The sequence below is a fragment of the Chelonia mydas genome, chromosome 6 (assembly GCF_015237465.2).
Source record: "Chelonia mydas isolate rCheMyd1 chromosome 6, rCheMyd1.pri.v2, whole genome shotgun sequence".
In the NCBI taxonomy this organism is placed as follows: Eukaryota; Metazoa; Chordata; order Testudines; family Cheloniidae; genus Chelonia; species Chelonia mydas.
The window spans coordinates 19499819-19521632 of NC_051246.2; the positions used below are offsets into that span (position 1 = coordinate 19499819).

Below are 21814 nucleotides of genomic sequence, written 5' to 3' on the forward strand. Positions count from 1 at the left end.
TCTGGGAGGACCAGAGGTTCCACTTGCATTAACGTCTATCTTTTTAGCGTATCAGTAACTGGTCCATCAACTCTTTCACTTTTAGAGTATGGCACTCTTAGAAGATACTCAGGCCATCTCCAGCAGAATGATAATTAACCCAGAGATCCAGGGGCTCACCGTCCTACCTCTAAAAAAAAAAAAAAAAAAAAAAACCACTCAAGGCATATATGTAGCAGCACTCTCATTGGACACAGCATGCCAAGCCCCCCACATCTAGGGAACAGCTCTTGCATCCCACCTGTGCCTGCTCTGTGGTTTGGTCTCTCTCTTCTCACATTCATCCCTACAAAGTAGTCTAAGCCCTTGCCCGGTGGTTTGGCCTTTCTTCTCTACCCCATGCCCCCAAGGTTTGGGCACTTGGTTTACCATTCTTAAATGCACAAGGATGTTTAACAACATAGCCCCTACACAGGTTCTTCTCTTTCCCACACTTACATTTCTCCTTATTTCTCCCTCTTCCCACCACCCCAACTTCTATCTTCAGTGATCTCAGCCTGTCCCAGCTTCCTTGATTCTTTCACATGGGGAAGGAGCAGAGTAGGGGTTAGATACCAAGCTGCCAGGCATCTCAGAAATATCTATGTTAGATAAAAGGTTTCTCTCCTACAGACACAGCAAGTGAAATGTCACCAGACAGAAGGGCATTAATTCCCAGACCTACAGGCTGCTCCTCCTTCCCGGCAAGTGGTCTCCTCCATTCTGATCCTCTCTATTATTCAGTACCAAAAAAGGAGGAGTAGGAGAAGCATGAGAAGGACTAAAAACAAACATCTTAGAAAAACCCCACACTCATTCCTGGAATTAAGCTTGCCCAGCTCCACACCCCTGGCTCAGCCAGCTCTCTGTCCAGTGTCTTCATGGTGACCATCGTGGGAGGCAGCGAGGGTGGGGGAATACCTCTGTTTGGAGCTGCTGCTGCTTATTTATGTAGATAGGCATCGAGCCAGAGCTCCCCCGAATCCTTCAGAGAGCTGCAGGGATAGAGAGAGGGAGGCAGATTAGTTTAGAAACAAATGATGAAATGTGGCAGCACAGTGAGAGTAAAGATCAACAAAGCAAATTTGAGAAGGGGGGGGGGAGGCGATGAAATCTAGTGTAATATTCAAATCCCTTGTATGGAACACATCAGGGAGATGCTCAAAGACACAGTGATTCAGGCTACCGATCCTGGGAAAGACACAGGACAAGTCCCTATGGAGTCACGAGAGACTGCTGTATGATCCGAGGGTTAAAGCAAACAATCCAACAGGAGACAAAAAGGAAGGAAGCAAGCAAAGGAGAAGACATGGTCAGGTAAGGTTTCAAGGCTATAAAAAAGACAAAGAAGGAATGAATGAGGCTTGGGACAGACCTGTCTAGGAGACCCCAACCCGACATAATTCTACAGTGACAGCAAAGGAGGCACCTGAGATGGGAGAAGAGGCTGCTGGCAGAGTGTTTTCCATCAGAGTGTCCACACTAGCTATCTGCAACTGACTGAAACCAGTGGCTAGATCTAAAAGGTTCCATATCCCACTCTCAGTCCCATGAACCATCCAATCCTATTTCTACTGCATCTCTTCTGTTCCAGCTGCGGCCCTCCCACCCCACGTCCCTAGTGGACCTGCCCTCCCACAAAGGGCACTGTCTTCCCACAAGGCCCAGCGTCCCCATCTTGTCAAAGGCTATTGCACAACATTTTTACATTGACTGACACCTACTGCACAATGTCGCCAAAGGCAGTGAGCAGGGGCTTGCTCTGGTACTCGATGCCATGCTTGGCACACAGGGACTTCACCAGGGGGGCCACCTTCCAGTAGTTGTGTCGAGGCATTGTGGGGAAAAGGCTGTGGAGAGAGAAGGGGGCTGATTCCATGAGATCTCATAGACTTTAAGGCCAGAAGGGACCATCATGATCATCTAGTCTGACCTCCTGCGCAACGCAGGCCACAGAACCTCACCCCACCCCACCCCACTCCTGTAATAGACCCATAACCTCTGGCTGAGTTACTGAAGTCTTCAAATCATAATTTAAAGACTTCAGATTACAGAGAATCCACCATTTACACTAGTTGAAACCTGCCAGAGAGCTGGTCTCTCACTTAGTGCTTCACAGGCTTCCTGCCTCCCCTCAAGGAACCAACCTCACAGGTGGCTTATTCTCACTTTGAATCTGGAATCAATTAGTGCCCTATAGTGTTCCCTTCTCACTATATTCAGTGCCTGTACTCACTGATAGAATGGGAACCGCATGGGGTATCTCCCTCAATGGGTGTAGTCACTGGTGCCCCAGAGAGTTCCTGCCTTTCCATCTGGTGCCCAATACAGTTCCCACTCCTCCTCCATGTCTTGCGCCCCACAGATTTCCTGCCCCTTCCTTTGTGCCTGTTTTCACTGATGCCACACAGGGTCCCTTGCCCTCCCCTGGTGCCGATAGTGACTGGTGTTCCTTAGGATTCCTTCTCTCATCCCTGCACCCATACTCACTGGTGTTCAATCTGGAAGTTCAGGTGCCCGCTAAACCAGTCATTGAACAGAGACTGGTGAACATTACACGTTGCCTGGAGCTGGGGGAGGAAGGAGAGCAGTGAGTGTTGTTCCATGAATGCTCATCTCTCATTTGCCTGGACAGCAGGATAACCTGGTGCCACCCTCTCATCCTCACTGTCCTCTAGACTGAACAGATTAATCTGAGGACAGGGATGACAGTGAGACCTGGCCTGGGCATTCTGGGATATGGGATCATAGTCCTAACCAATACAGAGCTGGTCTCACCAGCAGGATTAGGCCAAATCTGCCCTGACTCTCCTCTGTGGAGGCCTCCTCACCCTTACAGAAATGGGCACAAGGTCAAGATACAAGAAGAGGGAAGGACATAGGAGTGTCTTGCACTGGGAGAGCTCCATTCAAAACCCCAGATCACCCTGCAGTCACCATGTCACCCCCAGTGATGCAGACTCCTACCCCATTACCATGAATTTCAGAGTGCTCACAAGGCCTTTCCCTACTGAACCCTGTAACCCTCTACGGGCTCCCTGCTGACCCCTAGCATCTATAGGAAAGTGCCATCTGGTCTGGAATTTATACCCACAGGCCCACAGCTCCCGGGGACGGAGACGGTCATACCTGAGTAGAGAACCAGTCCACATTCTTATCGTAATCGATGTGCATGGGGATGTGGTTCATTTGCGTCACCCAGACAAACCAGTTACTCTCTATGAGCCTGTGGAGACAAACACACACAAAGCAGTCACTCACCACATGCCCACCTAAGCCTATGAGAGCCCAGGAACAAACACTCTTCCTGGGCCAAAGCAGTTACTGCTTGATGAAACTTCTCCCATGGATTCCAACCAACCGGACAGCAAAAGGCCCACACAGGTGATGACACCACAGGGAAAATAATCTCCCCTGTCAGGTCATAGAAAGTCACAACGGGCAGAAGATTAGGGGGCAGTTAGGAAAAGGAGAGATGGGCAGGTTGGCTAGAGGACTAGGGAAGGGCAGAGCAGAGGGATTGATAAGAAACAGTTATGAGCTGAAGCAACCATAGGGGGTAGGAGGGTGAGTGATACCTGACCAGAAGAAAAAGCCCCAGGAGCCCTTTCACCCCCAGTAATGGCAAGTAGGTGAGGAAGAATCGGATGTAGAACGTCAGCATCCAGGCCAGGTCCTGTCAGAGAGGAGACAGAGAGAAACCTGAATCGAGGGTGTAGATTATAGCCCTTGCCCACTGCCCTGGCAGCCCCAGAAACCACCACTATAATTCACAGTCTTTATCGCCCTCCCCTCCCCTCCCCTAGCATGCGCCATCTGAAATGCAGCCCTGAAGACATCCACCCCTCCTTACTGCCCATATGCTTTAGCTCCACTTCACTCCCTGGCACGTAATCAGCCTGACCTGGGCCATGGGCCAAAAGAAGACGCACACTGAAGGGCCATCTCTTGCTCACCTCCGATGCTAGGATGGGCAGCGAGGGCAGAAAGGAGAGACTCGGGAAGTGGAAGGGGAAAGCAGCAGCAGCTATAGACAGCTTTGTTCTGCCTCATTTCCCTCCCACCATTCCTTGTTCCTCTTCACTTTTCTGCAGGCTTTTCTCTGGTACTTACTCTCTTTCCTGCAATAATCCTCTCTCAGTTGCTTCTCTCCCCAGTCAAGACCCCCTTGCGCCTAAATCTCAGGTGAGAGCTCTTCCTTTTCTGCATTTGCCTCCCAACCCCCATTATCCCTCCTTGTCCCAGCATACCCCCCTACCATGCTCCTGAAACACACACCCACCCATATTCTCCTTTGCCCGGTCCACTCTGTGCTGCTTGAGGACTGGGTTCTAGGCCAATGGGAAGCCCGAACAGTGTAAAGGGGGGATAAAAAGAGAGCTTCTGGGGGCAGGGAGAAGTGGCAGATGAGGCCAGATCTCTGCTACAGGAGCCTGGCGCTGCTCTGGGTGCTCTCTCATGCTGGGCTGTAGAGCAGGAGCCTGGAGGCCCCACCACTGAAACTGGGTGGGGGAATTAGGAGAAAGGGGCCTTTCCCCCAAAAGAGAAAAATCTATTTTTTTTAAATGTATTTGTCCCAGGCAGATGAGGCACTGAATTTCATTCTCAGCCCCTCTCATTTCTATTGCTTTCCTTCCCGCTCCCCTCAGCTTTCAATGGTTTTCCCCCTCAGGCAGCCACAGAAGGGTAAGCACTGTCTCCCTTCCTGCCCCAAACCAGCCACTGGTTTGATGTGACATTTGATGGTCAGGCTCCATAGAGCTGCACCAACCCCACAACATGAGGGGAAGGCCCCAGAAACCCTTGCTGACTGACCACCATCGCTGCACAGCAGCAGAGCCCAGATAGCTCCCTTTGTTACCACAGTTCTCACAGACTGAGACGCACATGCATTAGGGGGAAGACGCCCGCTCTCCTCTTCTGTCAAAGGATTAGGCACCAGTCATACACCCATCCACTGTGTCACAGTGAGACATGGTGACCAGCCACTCCACACTCAGGACTCCTCCCTCTGACTTTTCAGTCCCAGCTCCCCACACTGAACCTTAGTCAGAAAACTAGGGGGAGGCAGCGCAGGATCTGGCAAAATTGGACATACTCACCACCCACTGTCTGCGCTGCACTGCAAAGTAGAATATGTACCACTGGAAGTAGAGGGGCACCAGGGCTGGGGGTCCAACTAGAGGAGAGAAAAGAAGAATGCAGAGACATGAAGCAGGTAATCATATTCCAAAGGAATTAATTCGGAGGGTTCTGGTGATTCATAGAATATTAGGGTTGGAAGGGACCTCAGGAGGTCATCTAGTCCAACCCCCTGCTCAAAGCAGGACAAACACCAACTAAATCATCCCAGCCAGGGCTTTGTCAAGCTGGGCCTTAATAACCTCTAAGGATGGAGATTCCACCACCTCCCTAAGTAACCCATTTCAGGGCTTCACCACTCTCCTAGTGAAAAAGTTTTTCCTAATATCCAACCTAGACCTCCCCCACTGCAACTGGAGACAATTGCTCCTTGTTCTGTCAACTTCCACCACTGAGAACTGTCGAGCTCCATCCTCTTTGGAACCCCCCTTCAGGTAGTTGAAGGCTGCTATCAAATCCCCCCTCACTCTTCTCTTCTGCAGACTAAATAAGCCCAGTTCCCTCAGCCTCTTCTCGTAAGTCATGTGCCCCAGCCTCCTAATCATTTTTTTTGCCCTCCGCTGGACTCTCTCCAATTTGTCCACATCCTTTCTGTAGTGGGGGGTCCCAAAACTGGATGCAATACTCCAGATGTGGCCTCACCAGTGCCGAATAGAGGGGAATAATCACTTCCCTCGATCTGCTGGCAATGCTCCTACTAATGATTGCTGGTACTGCATGGGAGTGGAGATACTCACTTATGAAGAAGTATTTATGCTGATGGTTGTAAGGCATGAACTTCTTCTTCTTCATCCCGAGCTGTGAAAGGAAAAGGGATCACGGCAGGTTACCTGGGCTACAGAGACACTTATACAAGCACTTCGATCACCCTCCCTGAGAGGGAGGCTCACAAATCCCCTACCAACTCCATCAGGAGAAATGTCTGCATAAATACCTCCCAGAGACAGGCATTAACAGGCACCCACCAGCTGTCTCTTCATACCTGGGTCCCCCACAGCACTATTTCACCCTATTTTATATCTTCTAAAGGGACCCCTCCCCACTGCCTCTGATGCACAACTGTCTAGTCTAGGCCCTTGAAATGTGAATTCTGACCTGCACAACAAGCCCTTCCTCAGTAGGGGGAGCTGGAACCACTTCACAAATGTGACTCCATTTATTACTATGACCACGACCAAGGTTTTGTCTTATCACAAGTCCTCTCAAGAGACCATTGAACTGATAAGAGCCACACAGACAAACAGTGATACTCTACTGAATAATATACCCAACAGCAGGCCATATGCTCAGGTTTCTCTGTGCTCTCAGGGTTAACTCACACCAGTCTGTTAACCAAGAGGAGAAGAAAGCGAAGTTGGGAGACAACCCACACCTCTCCAAGATCCTGACCATCACCCAATCCATATCCTTCAATTCAGAGACAGTGGGGCTCAAAAAACAGGAATGCTCTGAATTGTTAATGTGTGCAGTGTTGTTGCAGCCAGGTGGGTCCCAGGATATTAGAGAGACAAGATGGGCGAGATAATATCTTTTAGTGGACCAGCTTCTGTTGATGAAAGAGATACGCTTTTGAGCTACAAAGGGACCTGAAGAAGAGCTCTGGTGTAGCTCAAAAGCTTCTCTCTTTCAACAACAGAAGTTGGTCCAATAAAAGATATTACCTTACCCACCCTGTCTCTCTCAGTTAGTAAGACAGATCTGTAGCAGGCCCTGATTAGAGCTGTCACCTTTGTAGAGAAGGGATGGACGGTCCTACTCTGCTCTACCCTGCCTCCACTGAAAGAATGAAAATCAGCAAAATGGCTCCATGTGGATGATACTAATCCAGAAAGCTCCCTTCACTCTGGCATGCACAAAACGTCCCACCACATGGTCACGAGAGAGTGCTTATCACCTGGATAATACAGATAAGCCAACACACTGAACAGTAGCTGAATTTTGCCTTCAGTAATGCTCTGGAATGAACAAGAGAGCAGCAGGGTCCTGGATCTGGGATGGATTCATCTTCACCTCCAACAATACTCACGTGAGTAGTCCTGATGAAGCCAATGGGACTACTCATGTGCATAAAATTAAGCACATGCCGGACTGCGGCCTTACTCCCCACTGTAACTTGCTATTGGTTGCAGAAGCTGGCAATATCTAGGCAGGCTGCCTTCTAGAACAGCTGCTTAATACAGTTCCTAGAACTGGAAAATGCATGTGGTACAAAGCATAATTCACATGCTATGCAAAAATACAGAAACCAAAATAAAACACAATGCTATTAATATATGTGGCAGTGTTTAGAACACCCACCCATATCAGGTTAGCCTCCAAAGCAGAGACAGATAACCACCTAGACTGTAGCTCATCTCCATGGAAACAAGGGTGAATAGATTTTCCTATCTTGGAGACACTTGATTTTCAGTGCCCTATGTACAGATAAGTGAGACCATATCACCGCCATCGTCAAACAACTCCACTAGCTCCCCATAAGTCAGGGGTGGGCAAACTTTTTGGCCCGAGGGACACAACTGGGTATGGAAATTGTATGGCAGGCCATGAATGCTCACAAAATTGGGGGTTGGGGTGCGGGAGGAGATGAGGGCTCCAGCTGGGGGTGCAGGCTCTGGGGTGGGGCTGAGCGGTTGGGGATGCAGGAGGGTGCTCCGGGCTGGGACCGAGGGGTTCGGAGGGCGGGAGGGGAATTAGGGCTTGAGCAGGAGGTTGGGGTGTGGGAGGGGGTCAGGGCTGCAGGCTCCAGGGGGCATTTACCTCAAGCAGCTCCCAGAAGCAGCGGCATATCCCCCCTCCGGCTCCTACACGGAGGCACGGCCAGGCAGCTCTGCACGCTGCCCCATCCGCAGGCGCCGCCTCTGCAGCTCCCATCGGCCGTGGTTCCCGGGCAATGGGAGCTGCAGGGGCCACACTTGGGGTGGGGGCAGCATGCAGATCCCCCTGGCTGCTCCTACACGTAGGAGCCAGAGGGAGGACATGCCGCTGTTTCCAGGAGCCAGACGGAGTGGGGCAAACCCCAATCCCGCTCCCCGTCGGGAGCTCGAGGGCCAGATTAAAACATCTGCAGGGCTGGATGCGGCCCTCGGGCCGTAGTTTGCCCACCCCTGTCATAAGCACAATCACAGAATCATAGAAACGTAAGGCTGGAAGTAACTTGGACAGGTCATCTAGTCCAGCCCCTCACACTAATGCAGGACCAAGTGTGCCTAGACCATCCCCTACAGGTGTTTGCCTAACCTGTTCTTAAAAACCTCCAATGATGGGGATTCCACAACCTTCTTGGGTATAACTATAAAGTTTTTCCTAATATCTAACTTAAATCTCCCTTGCTGCAAACTAAGCTGATTACTTCTTGTCCTAGCCTTGGAGGACATGGAGAACATTTAATCGCTGTCCTCTTTATAACAGCCCTTAACACATTTGAAGACTTATGTTCCCCCTTAGCCCTCTCTTCTTTAGACTCCACATGCCCAGGGTTTTTTTTTAACCTTTTGTCAGATTTTTCTAAACCTCATAATTTTTGTTGCTCTGCTCTGGACTCTCTCCAATTTGTCTACATCTTTCTCAAAGTGTGGTGCCTAGATAAGGACACAATACTCAACTTGAGGCCTCACCGGTGCCGAGCAGAGTGAAAGGCTTACTTCACAAGTCTTCCATATGACACTCCTGGTTATACATCCCAAAATGATATTGGCCTTTTTCCCCAACAGCATCACACTGTTGACTCATATTCAATTTGAGATCCATTATAACCTCCAGAATCTTTTCTCCAGTACTGCTGCCTAGCCACTTATTTCTCATTTTGTATTTGTGCATTTAATTCTTCCTTCCTAAGTGTAGTACTTTGCATTTGTCTTTATTGAATTTCATCTTATCGATTTCAGACCAATTCTCCAATTTATCAAGATCATTTTGAATTCTAATCCTGTCCTCCAAAGAGCTTGCAACCTCTCCCAGCTTGGTGTCATCTGCAAGTTTCATAAGCACACTCTCCATGCCATTATCCCAACCATTAATGAACATACTGAATAGTACCAATACAGACCCCTGCAGCACCTCACTGGATATGCCCTACCAGTTCGACAATGAGCCACTGCTACCTCCTTTTTGAGAACGGTCTTTTAACCAGTTCTGCACCCATCTTATAGTAACTTCATCAAGACCATAGTTCCCTAGTTTTCTTATGAGAATATCATGGTGGGACTGTGTTAAAAGCATTACTAAAGTCCAGATATATCAAATGTACTGTTTCTCTGCACTGACTAGGCCAACAATTCCTCAGTTCCAGGGAAAAAAATCAGAAAGTCTGAGCCAGTTACTATATTCATTTGGGTTTATGTTTTAAAAAACGCAAATGCCAAAACCATTTCTGGAAGTGTTACACCAGGGATGTATTTGCACTCCAGCTGGGACTAATTCCAAATCTCACTGAAATTCACTGAGAGATTCCCATTGATTCCAGCACTGAGTCCAGCACTGAATTAGCTAGTGTTTTGGCTGAAATGCATAGGAATCTTGATTCACTCTTGTATGCAAGATGGTGTTTCACTTCCTGGAGAATTAAAAATAGCCAAGCTAATCTAAAAATTAACAAAACAAGCAACTTGTATCTATATCTCGCCACAGCCCTCCTCGACCTGAGGAAATGAATACTGCTTTATAATCACGAATCAATCTTTAACACATTCTAAAACATAGCCAAAAAAGCAACTTTTAATGAAGTTTAACTGTATGGAAAGTTTAAAGAAGTTGTAACAAGCTGTTTGGAGCTGGGGAAGACAAAGTAATGTTAAATATAAGACAACATTTCAAATCTGGGTAATTTTTATACTGATTCAAAAGCAGTTTAATGAACTTTCTCTTTGTTACTCTGAAACCTGACTAAAGCTGGACATTTTCAGGCTAAACCAATTTTCCAAGTCAAAGTTATACCAGGACAAAAAAATAATGGAAACTGGTTGCAACCACAGCTACAGGGAAGTTACTGCCACTCCATGATCTCTCACTTCCTCGTCCTCTCTCTCTCACAGGAAACTGGATTTTAAGCAAGAGGTCCGTCCCTCCCAACTCCTTCCCAGAATGCCTGAAATACAGAGGCAGCCCAGCTGTTCTGCAGCTCTGCATCATAGTGTTCTCCCCAACTTTATGCTGCTTCCTGACTTTGGATCTTTTTAATGCCGCATCGTTCCAGTGACCCAACCTGCCCCCAGACATCCCTCAGACTCACCTCCACAGACAGTGTCTTTCCCAAAGCAAAAAATAAGGGGTGCATGTTAACATCAGGGTCCTTGCGGAAACAGTTGGGTTTGGCATGGTGCTGGAAGTGCAGATGATTCCACCAGCTGGCTGGTGCACCCTGCAGGAACAAATGTGACCAGAGGATTCAAACATCAATGCTGCCAAAAATAAGTCAACTCCTCCACCACTTATTCACCCAATCTCCAGAGCTGCACCACATTCCCCTCCCTGTCAAGTTTAGGGAACAAGATCCTTCTTGAACCCGTGGGGCTCCCTTGCTCATGAGTCCTGTTGAAACTCAGGCGATTGCTCTCCGCACTGAACACTTACTTTCAGATGGCCAATCACAAACTTGTGAACCAAGTGGTTCCATTTGGATTTGCTGAACACCGAGAGATGCCCGAAATCGTGCTGGAGCCACCCAGCCTGGGCCTGGAAAACAAAAGGAATCACTGAGAAAACAGCCAGAGTTTAGTGAGCTTCTGCAACGGTGTTCATTCTCCACACATACAGTCATAGCAACAACACTCCTGCTCTCCTGACTGTTGACCTCAAGCAGGGGAGAGCCCCCTGTACTGGTCACAAGGAGATATTTCCATTCTCTACACACAGTCCCAAACATCGCTCCCTCACTATACTGCCACTAGACTCCAGCCCAGACCGGGTGAGGTTACAGAGCGCTGGAGAGCTGTTTATGTGGAGAAGGAGGGGCCAGGAAGAAAAGGCTATGGAACTAAGAATCAGGGCATTTATTCTCTTCAAACTGGTCGGAGCACCGTAACAAAGTAGCCTTTGATGAGAAGCCTGCCTCCTCCGAGTGTTTGCAATTCCAGAGGGACCACCTGGGCAGAGGAGGAACAGCTGAGGCTTTCAGAGCTGCTATGTCCTCAGCTCCAGTGCACTACGTGTTCCCATGGGAGCACAAGGAGGGCATGGCTACTGCCTAGCGTCTCTCAAAGTTCATACAAAACAGAGCAGAGTACAGCCTTGTTTCCACTATAGCAAGAAGTCCGGGACCAATGACGCGCTCTAGCAGACTATGGGGAGGAGATACGTAGGATACCAGTTCTAACTCCGCTCACTCAAAAAGCACGCGTCAAGGGGCTGCGTTCCACCCTCCCGCCCCCGAGACCCAGGGAAGGAGGGGGCTGGAATTCTCGTGAGCCTGCCACATCCAGAGCTTCTGCTGTATTTCCAACAGCTCCTCCTCCTAAGAGAGGCTGAGTCTAAAATAGCTGGGAGCTTCCCACAACCACTGCTCCTCCCTTCCAGCTCCTGCTGTTAAGACACGCAAGGAATGGAGAAGCTGTGAGCTCTCCACGTCCGGAACTCTTCACAGTACCTCCTGCTGGGAGAGACCAGAAATGGAGTCGCATTCAGCTCCCCACCCCCAGCATTCCTGAAGCATTTTCAAGTTTATCTTTCCTTGGCTCGCCAAGTAAAAGAGCATCAGAGGTACTGACAGAAGCACCCGGGGATATGTCATTGATCCTGAGTTTGTGGAAGTACAGGATGATCCCTAAGCAGTATACCTGGACGGTGCCTAGCAGCAATGCAGAAAAAAGGAAAGGCAGCAAGGATGACCCAAAGTACCAGATGGTGAGCCAGGCGGCAGCATCCAGCAGCAGAATGTGCAGGAGAAGCAGGAAGAAGAAGAGGTGGTTGGGGTTGAGGAGTCCCATCCTCTCGACGGTGGTGCGCAGCTCCCGGAAGTCCTCTACCAGCAATTTCTGCAGGGAGACCCAACATTCAGCACTCTCCCATGGGTGTGCAGGACAGCAGCCTCGGGAGCCCTGGGAACTCCAGAGGGGTCACTGCAGCAGGAGTGGAAAGCTGGAGTTCCCTCAGAGGCAGTAGCTGTGACATCAGGGAAAGTATGCAGCTCACATGCTATGACCCTTGGGCGGGTGAAGGGTCTCTGTGACACCAGGGAGAGCCTATGGCTGACTGGATCTGCCCTTCTCATTCCCACCCTCAGGTGAGGGTCACTAGGACACCAAAGGGATCCCCTGGTCAGTAAGAGCTGCCCTCTCCCGTCTGCGTCCCTGTATCACTGAGGGGAGCCTGCAGCTAACATGTTCTGCTCCCCGCCTGATGAGTGTTGCAGTAACACAGGAGGGAACCTGTGACCAACAGGCCCTGTTTTTCTAGCTGGTATTGCCGGACACCAAGCGGAAGCCTCAAACAGGCATGATTCTAAGATGCAACGTGATTTACCATTTACTGGAAGTTCTGGTTGCCAGTAAATGAGCGATACCAGCACATCCCCACTGCTGCCGCAATCCATCCCAACATCCGTCTTTTACGACACTCACGTTTTTGCTGGGCTCAAAGCTGGGTTGCTCCGGTGCCAGTTCCCCAATCAACAGCGAGTTCATGTACTTTCTCACCAGAGCCTTGTCAAGGTGGAATGCCCTGAAGGGATCCTGAAATACAGACAAGAGGATCGGGTGAGATAAATCACACACTGGGGCAGGGGAGCAGCCAAGATGGTACGTGAACATCCCCAGTCTAGTAGAAAGTAATCCAGTGGTGGAGCTACTGGACCCTTCTTCTTTCCCTGCCCAACAGCGATCTCTTCAAAGCCAGAACAGACAGCTTGCAGTAGGAGCTCTCTGCCACTTTCTAGCTAGATATTTCTAATGCATGTCACCATGGTATCTGGGCCCTCTTCCTCCCTACCTCTGAATCAGAAGTCTTTCCTTTCCTGTCCAACCCATAACATGCCTCCTTGACCCCATTCTCTTCTACCTCCTGTTTCCTCTCATTTCTCTCCTTTTGTGCAACGCCAGCCATTCCCTCTCCTGGCTCCAACCCCTCCACTTTCAAAATATAAACTTATATGCCCTCTTCTGCACTCCACCTGGTTCTCTAACACCCCATTTCCCTCTCTCCTTTGCCTCTAACCATTCCAAGCAATGGTTTATTCCCATTCCCTCCATTTCCCACACTTCGCTGGGCTAAGGGCAGGCAGCAAAGCTTATGCTGCAGTCGCTCCCCCTGATCACAGGAACTGCTGCGACATCTCCAACAGGCATTGCTAGTTTCGATGCTCTGCACTCTCCCTACTGGACTAACCAGCATGGTCCATCCACCGCAAAGGGCTGGAGGCAGAGTGCTGCCTCGCTGACCTGCAGAATGGGTGCACAAGAGCTAGTGGAGAAACAGGCTGGGGATTGGGGCAACTGGAGGGTAGGGACAGGACTGGGCTGGCTGAATTGAAAAGGTTAATCAGGTGAAGGAGGAAGGTTGGGGAGGTTCCCCCAATTTTACCCCAGGTTCTGCCACTCACTGCAAACAAAACCCCCAGGCTCTTCCAGGCTCATCTCCACTGACAATCGCCCACGGGAACATCTCACAGCTTCCCTGTTTACTACTGCTCCCACTCCAGCTGCCTTTGGTTTCCTCAAATGCCTCCCCCAACATTACTGAGCAGCCTGCGTAATAAGCTCCTGACTCCCCCAACACCTGTGCACTGCTGCTTGGGAGAGCCCTGCAAGGGAAATCAGTGACTTCTTGTCACTTGGGAAAATTGTCAATCACTTAGCAGATCTATGTTCCCTCTGCCCTCTCTGGGAAAGCGTGGCCCCAACCAAGCAAGTCAGGGTTTATATACCCGTATCACTATAGTCACAGTCCAACTTGCTTTAGATTCCAAACCCACTGGAGGGGGCGCACATGTTAGTTTGGTGCCTCACCCCCATTAAAAGTCTCCCACTTTGTCTGATGTTACATTTCCTCTCCCCGTGTCTGTCCTAGCACTGAAGTTACAGTCTTCCCAGGACTAAGTTTGCTTTCTCTTTTCAAGGGAATCCCTGCCCCCACTCCTGGTTTTCTTTGTTTCCAGTACATTGCTCAGCACTGCACGTGCCCACATGGCATTGTGTTCTTTTGCAAAGTGCTGGCCCTTTAAATGGCACCTAGCCGGGAACAAACAGTTTTCAAATGTGGCTGATGCAGCCATTTCCAGCTCAGCCTTGTTGTATTTAATCAGGAAGGGGAGAGGGCATCCGCTCAGCCCAGGCTTACCTCAACAGGGGAGAGGGAGAGAGGTATTTCCATCTCTGTTCTCCTATTGGAAGAGGGAGAATAAGGGGGTGGTACATGGGCAGACCAGGAGCCGGTGGTACCACAAGTTCAGACCAATCACTACAATGGTGGTTGTACAACCTGGCAGTAAAGTCTCAAGGGAGAGGGGGTAGGGGATTGTGATGGGGCTTTACTGCACCTTCTGAGAATCATGGTACTGAGGCAGCAAGCCACACATTTAAAGGGGAAGTGCTTTTCCTTTGCTTTTGTTTTTTCTAGGAGTCTGATTTTGGATTTCCACTATAGAAATATCCAAAAAAGCTGGAATTCACTCCAGCTCAGCAAAAAGAACAGGAGGACTTGTGGCACCTTAGAAACTAACAAGTGTATTAGAGCATAAGCTTTCGTGGGCTACAGCTCACTTCATCGGATGCATAGAATGGAACATATAGTAAGATAGATAGATACACATACAGATAAGTTGGAAGTTACCATAAAAAACTGTGAGAGGCTAATTAGTTAAGATGAGCTATTATCAGCAGGAGAAAAAAAACTTTTGTAGTGATCATCAAGATGGCCCATTTAGACAGTTGACAAGAAGGTGTGAGGATACTTAATTTAAGGAAATAGATTCAATATGTGTAATGACCCAGCCACTCCCAGTCTTTATTTAAACCCAAGTTAATGGTATCTAGTTTGCATATTAATTCAAGCTCAGCAGTTTCTCCTTGGAGTCTGTTTTTGAAGCTTTTCTGTTTCAAAATTGCCACCCTTAAATCTTTTACTGAGTGGCCAGAGAGGTTGAAGTGTTCTCCTACTGGTTTTTGAATGTTATGATTCCTGATGTCAGATTTGTGTCCATTTATTCTTTTGCATAGAGACTGTCCGGTTTGGCCAATGTACATGGCAGAGGGGCATTGCTGGCACATGATGGCATATATCACATTGGTAGATGCACAGGTGAATGAGCCCCTGATGGCGTGGCTGATGTGATTAGGTCCTATGATGGTGTCACTTGAATAAATATGTGGACAGAGTTCGCACCTGGCTTTGTTGCAAGGATAGGTTCCTGGGTTTGTGTTTTTGTTTTGTGGTGTGTAGTTGCTGGTGAGTATTTGCTTCAGGGTTGGGGGGCTGTCTCTAAGCCAGGACTGGTCTGTCTCCCAAGATCTGTGAGAATGAGGGATCATTTTTCAGGATAGGTTGTAAATCTTTGATGATGCGCTGGAGAGGTTTTATTTGGGGGCTGAAGGTGACAGCTAGGGGTGTTCTGTTATTTTCTTTGTTAGGCCTGTCCTGTAGTAGGTGACTTCTGTTTTTTCACTTCAGCAGGTGGGTATTGTAGTTTTAAGAATGCTTGATAGAGATCTTGTAGGTTAGTCTCTAAGGTGCCACAAGTACTCCTGTTCTTTTTGCAGATACAGACTAATATGGCTACTACTCTGAAACTCCAGCTCAGCTACTTCAGAGGTGAGCAGTTCTGTTTCACCCCGTTGTAGTTACTCTCTGAAGATGAGAAAGCATAACACTTGTTGTGTGTCACAGTTCGGGGCAACTGCTCCCATATTCCCTCGATATGGTTCAGCAAGGGCATCCCACTCTAGGCTTCTGGCTCCCCAGCCTTGCCTCTCTTGAGTGGAAACCCACTTCTCTCTCCCTTCTGAACAGGTATTTCCAGGCTGACCAGTTCCCTACCTACACTGTGTTATTCCCCAGCAAGGCGGACTGCCTCAACAGGCCAGGGTCTGTGCTTTGTTTTCTCTTCAGAGACTAATAACAGGGTAATTGCCAACAGTTATGAGTTACCACACAGCTCTTTCTAAGCAAGCACTTTAATTCTTAAGGGCAAAGCATTACAGAGAGAACATATTTTAAAACAATAAAAGAACCTACAAGCAGGATAATATGCTTGCCAGAGATCACCCCAATTCCAACATGGGCTCTGGGAGGTTAACAGTCCTTCAGACCCCTCCCAGCAGTTGGCCAATGGTTTCAGGTTTATAACACCCTTTGCTCAGAACAAGAACCCAAGTTTTAGGGCCTCAGTGGACCAAAGACCTCCCAACCCTCTCCTAAGGATTGGGGACCCCCTTGGATAAGAGGGCCTGGCCGTTTGCTGGATCAGAAAGAAGCTCCAAGTCAGTTTTAACTCAGGCTATTTAACCATAAGTCCTTTCTTTGTCTGTTGAGCTCTGGAGAATCCAGTTTATGCGAACCTCATCAGGGAGGGGTGCTTCTCTGGAGATGTTATAACCTGAACACCTTTGACTAATCACCCCTCCCTGCTTTTCTCAGTTCCTGGAGGAGCTGTATTTACTCTTCCTGGGAAAATACATATAATACACAATGATATATACCACTCATTTAATACAATGGACTCCAAAGATATTAAACACATAAGATATTAAAGATATTAAAGACATTAAACAAATAAGATTTAACTCAGTTCAATAAGATTTGTGAAGGCTATTGCAGGATATTATCATATCTGTCACAGTTTGTTCCCCGGGTCTGTTAATACCGGATAGCACATAAATCCAACACTAGGTGCCTATGACCCTTATGACTGACCCATTTCTCAGACACTCCTTCACTGGAACAGGGCTTAAAATGGATGGAATTGTCATGATCTTGTGGAGGTTGTGAAGGTCCGCACACTGCCTTAGGCTGCTGGCTATGCCCATATTGTGCAGCCCTAAAAGACACTGGGTCCCAAATTCTATTCCTACCCCGGTCAGTGTCTGGGATTAAAAGGGACGTAATGAAATTGAAATGTCGTCAATCACAATAAGTTAAGAGTAGTTTCAGGTACTATGTCTGCCCCTGAGTCCATGTGCCAAACTTTGTGGTTTACAACCACATCATCCTAATTTTTTAAAAAGTTTTTCTCTCCCCATGTGTAAAAGACTCAGGCAGCCAACAGAGAGAAACTGACTACACAGGGAAAGAGTAAACGTGATCTGACTACCCAGGTAGGTGTTACCAAATAAGTACATTTTTCCAGTCCAAGTAATCTTAGTTATTGTTTCTTGTAAAAGTAGCAAAGAAAACATTTTCGGACAGCAGAATGATTTTTAGGTTGACAGTATCCTTTAATAATACTCTGCAATTATATAGCTCTTTGCAAACACTGGGCTAGATTTTCAAAGGTAGAGGAATATAATGGTGCACACACATTTGCACGTTTAATTTACTCAGGCAAATACTTGATGTGTACCTTATATGCACAAGTCAAGTATTTGTATGCAGATGTGGCCTGACTGTCCGTGTATGAATGCACGTGTGCAAGAGTGCACACCTAACCTTGAAAATTGGGCACATTATGGAGATTGCATTTGAAAATCTTCCAGTGTTGCCTTAGATAGTTTTACCTCCTATGAACAGCTGTTTATACCCACCACAATATCTTGTGCTTAGTACAGACAATACAGTAGAACCTCAGAGTTACGAACAACTCAGCAATGGAGGTTGTTCGTAACTCTGAAATGTTCATAACTCTCAATAAAATGTTATGGTTCTTCCAAAAGTTTACAACTGAACATTGACTTAACACAGCTTTGAAACTTTACTATGCAGAAGAAAAATGCTGCTTTCCCCTTGTTTTTTTAGTAGTTTACATTTAACACAGTACTGTAATGTACTTGCTGTTTGTTTGTTTGTTTTGTCTCCGCTGCTGCCTTATTGTGTACTTCTGGTTCCAAATAAGGCGTGTGGTTGACTGGTCAGTTCGTAACTCTGGTGTTCATAACTCTGAGCTTCTACTGTACCTAACAACACTGAAAATACTGATCTTATCTAAAACAATTGACAAGTGATGTGTTCTTACACTATGTCTGTAGTTATGAAGTACTAGGTATTTTTCATTATCTCCTTTTTATAGATGGGGAAACTGCAGCTGAGAAAGGTTAAGACCCAAGGACCTGACCCAAGGCCCTTAGAGAGGTTAAGACCCAAGGCCCTGACCATGCAAGCACTTACCTCAATGGGACTACTCAGGTGAATAAAATTAAATGTGCAGAAGTGTTTACAGGTTCAGAGTCATCATTTTCAAAAGTGTTCACTAATTTTGTATGCCTAATTTGAAGACAACTTAAACAGATGGATACCAGTAGGCACCCTCAGTCAAAAATGTTGGCCTTAACCTTTCTAAGCCTGAGTTTCCAAACATGTAAAATGTAATATCCACATGTGGCTGTGCAGATTTTAAATTCAGTATTTTTTTGGGTTGTTCTCTCTGGCAGAAGTTCTCATTGCCATTTCTCAGGCCCAGAGAGTTAAATTGCATTATTTGGGCTGGGCATGTTGTAGTCTACTGGATCAGGAATGGAGCAGGCAATTAAAATTGCTTTGAGTTTTCTCATATCTCACAGCAAAAAACGGTCTTCTGAAATCTTTACAAACTTCACAGTTTGTGGGTCTGCAAAAACCACACAAAGTGAACTAGTGAAAAATCTTACGCGTGAAAATCTTTTTACCACTTTCACCCAGCCCAAGTCCCTATCCTCTGCTGTCAGCTCCCCCCATTGAGATGCCTTGGGACAGCTGACAGTTGGGGTGCACACAGCCAGGGCGTACATGTAAAAATACGTACCATGCTTTAACAAAGTAGCCATTTATGTGCTGGCCAGTAAACCCCAGAAACCATATGTGGAGTGGACAGACAAGTGATCTCATGAAGCATAATGGGCATAAGTCAGCTTGTGCATGTTTAAAGCGAAAGCTCAGCAGCGTAGAGATTTTGGTCTCTGTCTAGCATCAGTTACCTAAATACCAAGTACATCTACACTGCTATATAAAAAATAAATCAGAACTAAAATCTAGGAAAGCAGATGCACTTTAGAGACCCGGTACACCAAAGCAGTTAAGCAAGTGCTTAAATTTTAAGTGTGTGAGCAAACCCATTGACTTCATGCTTAAAGATAAGCATATGCTTAAGTGCTTTACTAGATTGGGGCCTAAGTGAGGGAGCTGAGGATAATACTTGATGATCACTTTAGATAAGCTATTACCAGCAGGAGAGTGGGGTGGGAGGAGGTATTGTTTCATGGTCTCTGTGTATATAATGTCTTCTGCAGTTTCCACAGTATGCATCCGATGAAGTGAGTTGTAGCTCACGAAAGCTCATGCTCAAATAAATTGGTTAGTCTCTAAGGTGCCACAAGTACTCCTTTTCTTTTTGCGAATACAGACTAACACGGCTGTTACTCTGAAACCTGAGGATAATACTGACAACAATACCCTTGTAAGGGGTAAACAAGAAAACCCCATCTCTCCAAATTATTTCTTCCCTGCTGAATCTACATGTTTAGCAACATGCTACCAGGACTCTTGACCAGGACTTTTCTGGTGGGGCCTTCCCTTCACCTTTCATATCAACCTCCAGCTAGAAGATATATGATAAATTTACAAGTCCAGTGCTAAACATACTGTGATCTGCTTTTTACCTTAGACTGCAGCTTCAAAATCTCTGATTCATAATCAGAATTACACAATAAGTCAAGCTACCACTTCAACAGAGGTAAGCAGATCCCACTACTTATCTCCCTCTCCCCATTAGTGCATCCCCTTGCCACCAGTGGGGCACATGTTCTACAGAACCTGCCCTTTCTTCTTCGTCTTACTGCGGACTTTCAGGATCCCCATCGCCATACAGCTGCTCCAGAGAGCCCCTTCCCCAGACTCTCAGTCAGGTACATAGGAGAACTTGGAGCACACAGTCATCCTGCTGGCCTACACCAGGATCTCTGTGTGGGGACTAGTGCTGCTCACAGAACTGTGGAGGTATCACATCACCTGCACAGGGCTTCAAAGAGCAGGTGGCCCTTTGGAACTGGCCTAACTCAGGCGTTCCGCCATCTGTGCCCCATACGCACGCCATGCTGCGCCTTCCTCCCCTGATTTGCTCCCTCCATTCCTCTCATTTCCTGGCACTGCCTCTGGATACAGCCCTTTGATTTTTCCAACATACAGCCCTCCACCCCCACCACAGGGAATAAAATCCCTGCGGTTGAATCCTTTCTCGCCCTCTCCCCCTCACGTAACATTGAGCTTGTGCCTAGTACCAGCCCTCCCGTTAGCTCACCCCCCAGGCTCGGCCACCTCCCATCCCCGCTGCCCCTGCTGCTCTCCCCAACCCTTGCCACACACATCTCCCCGGGGCGTGCAGACACCACAAAGCGGGGCGCAGCCACAGGGCCGCCCCAAATCAGCGTCCGCGATGACCCGCCTGCCCCAGCCTCAGGGCGGGGCTCAGCGCGGCCCGGGGAAGAAAGGGGACCCGCCAGCCCCGGCCCTCACCGTGGCGTCTTGCCCGGCGTAGTGACTGATGACTCGGGCGCCCCCCGGGTGCCGCCGGTAGAACTGGCTGATGTCATAGACCTTCCTGTCGATCACCAGCCACCGCTCCTGCTGCGGGTGCCCCCGGCCCGTGCGGAGCCCGATCTCCTCCCAGGTGAAGCGCCGCGGGGAAGAGCCCTCCGGCTCCGGCTCCGGCTCCTCCATCGCCGCTGCCGCCGCCGCGCTCAGCCCGGCTCTGCCAGTTCAGCCCCCCGCTTCTCCGCCGGAGCGCGAGCGGCGCAGCCCTGCCCCCCGGACACGCCCCCTCAGAGCTCATTGGCTAGCTCGCTCCTCCAGGCCCGACCATTAGAGAGCGCATTGGGTCATCTCTTCCCTAACCCCGCCCCCACAGCCGCCCCGCCGAGAGCTCATTGGCTGCATTCCGGCTCATTGGCGCCCATCGTGCAGAGGTCGGCAATGTCATTGGTTCTTGAGTCACTCCGGCCCACACTTGGCTGATCTTTGCCATTTTATTGGCTTATTTTCTTGTCAATCATCCCAGACACCCACCCCCATGCTTTCCACGTCTCTGCGGTGAAGGGAGCCCCCTGGGTTTTAATGTTACTCTTCCCCTGGGGCTGCCAGCGGGGGCGGGGGCCGGGGGGAGAAAGGGGGCGTGTCCTGCCCCAGGGATAGCTCAGTGGTTTGAGCATTGGCCTGCTAAACCCAGGGTTGTGAGTTCAGCCCTTGAGGGGGCCATTGGGGATCTGGGGCAAAAATTGGGGACTGGTCCTGCTTTGAGCAGGGGGTTGGACTAGATGACCTCCTGAGGTCCCTTCCAACCCTGAGATTCTCTGATTCTTCACCCGAGCTCACGGGACCCAGTTCTTAAGCAATCCAGCCCCAATAGCTCTGGATTCCTCTTTTTAATCCTTCCCACTCCTCCTTCCTGCCCCCTCTTAAAAACCAGGGGATTTAGCAACATCAGCCGGGCATTGGTCCCATCATAAGGTTTGGATTTCGAGCTCACTAGAGTCAGGGTACAACTGACCTTCCCTCGCCCACTGCCCAGCTCCCACTGCCACAGAAGCTTCTGACACCCAACATCCTG

General features: G+C 48.6%; 1 protein-coding gene across 2 annotated transcripts; it reads right to left on the bottom strand.

Annotated features, from left to right (window-relative positions):
• Positions 1 to 47: 47 nt before the first annotated feature.
• LOC102933055 (acyl-CoA (8-3)-desaturase) lies at positions 48 to 21060 on the bottom strand. Of its 2 annotated transcripts, XM_037899458.2 has the most exons (12): positions 20725 to 21060; positions 12714 to 12824; positions 11931 to 12128; positions 10729 to 10830; positions 10388 to 10516; positions 5898 to 5958; positions 5121 to 5197; positions 3597 to 3694; positions 3148 to 3244; positions 2509 to 2588; positions 1743 to 1868; positions 48 to 1013 (listed from the first exon to the last, which is right to left on the bottom strand). In XM_037899458.2, exons 1-12 carry the CDS (start codon positions 20926 to 20928, stop codon positions 962 to 964), a joined length of 1335 nt encoding a protein of 444 aa, XP_037755386.1. In that variant the 5' UTR covers positions 20929 to 21060; the 3' UTR covers positions 48 to 961. The 2 variants fall into 2 exon arrangements, with proteins under 2 accessions (XP_037755386.1, XP_037755387.1); XM_037899459.2 differs by lacking the exon at positions 11931 to 12128 and having other exon boundaries at positions 20725 to 21016.
• Positions 21061 to 21814: the final 754 nt, after the last annotated feature.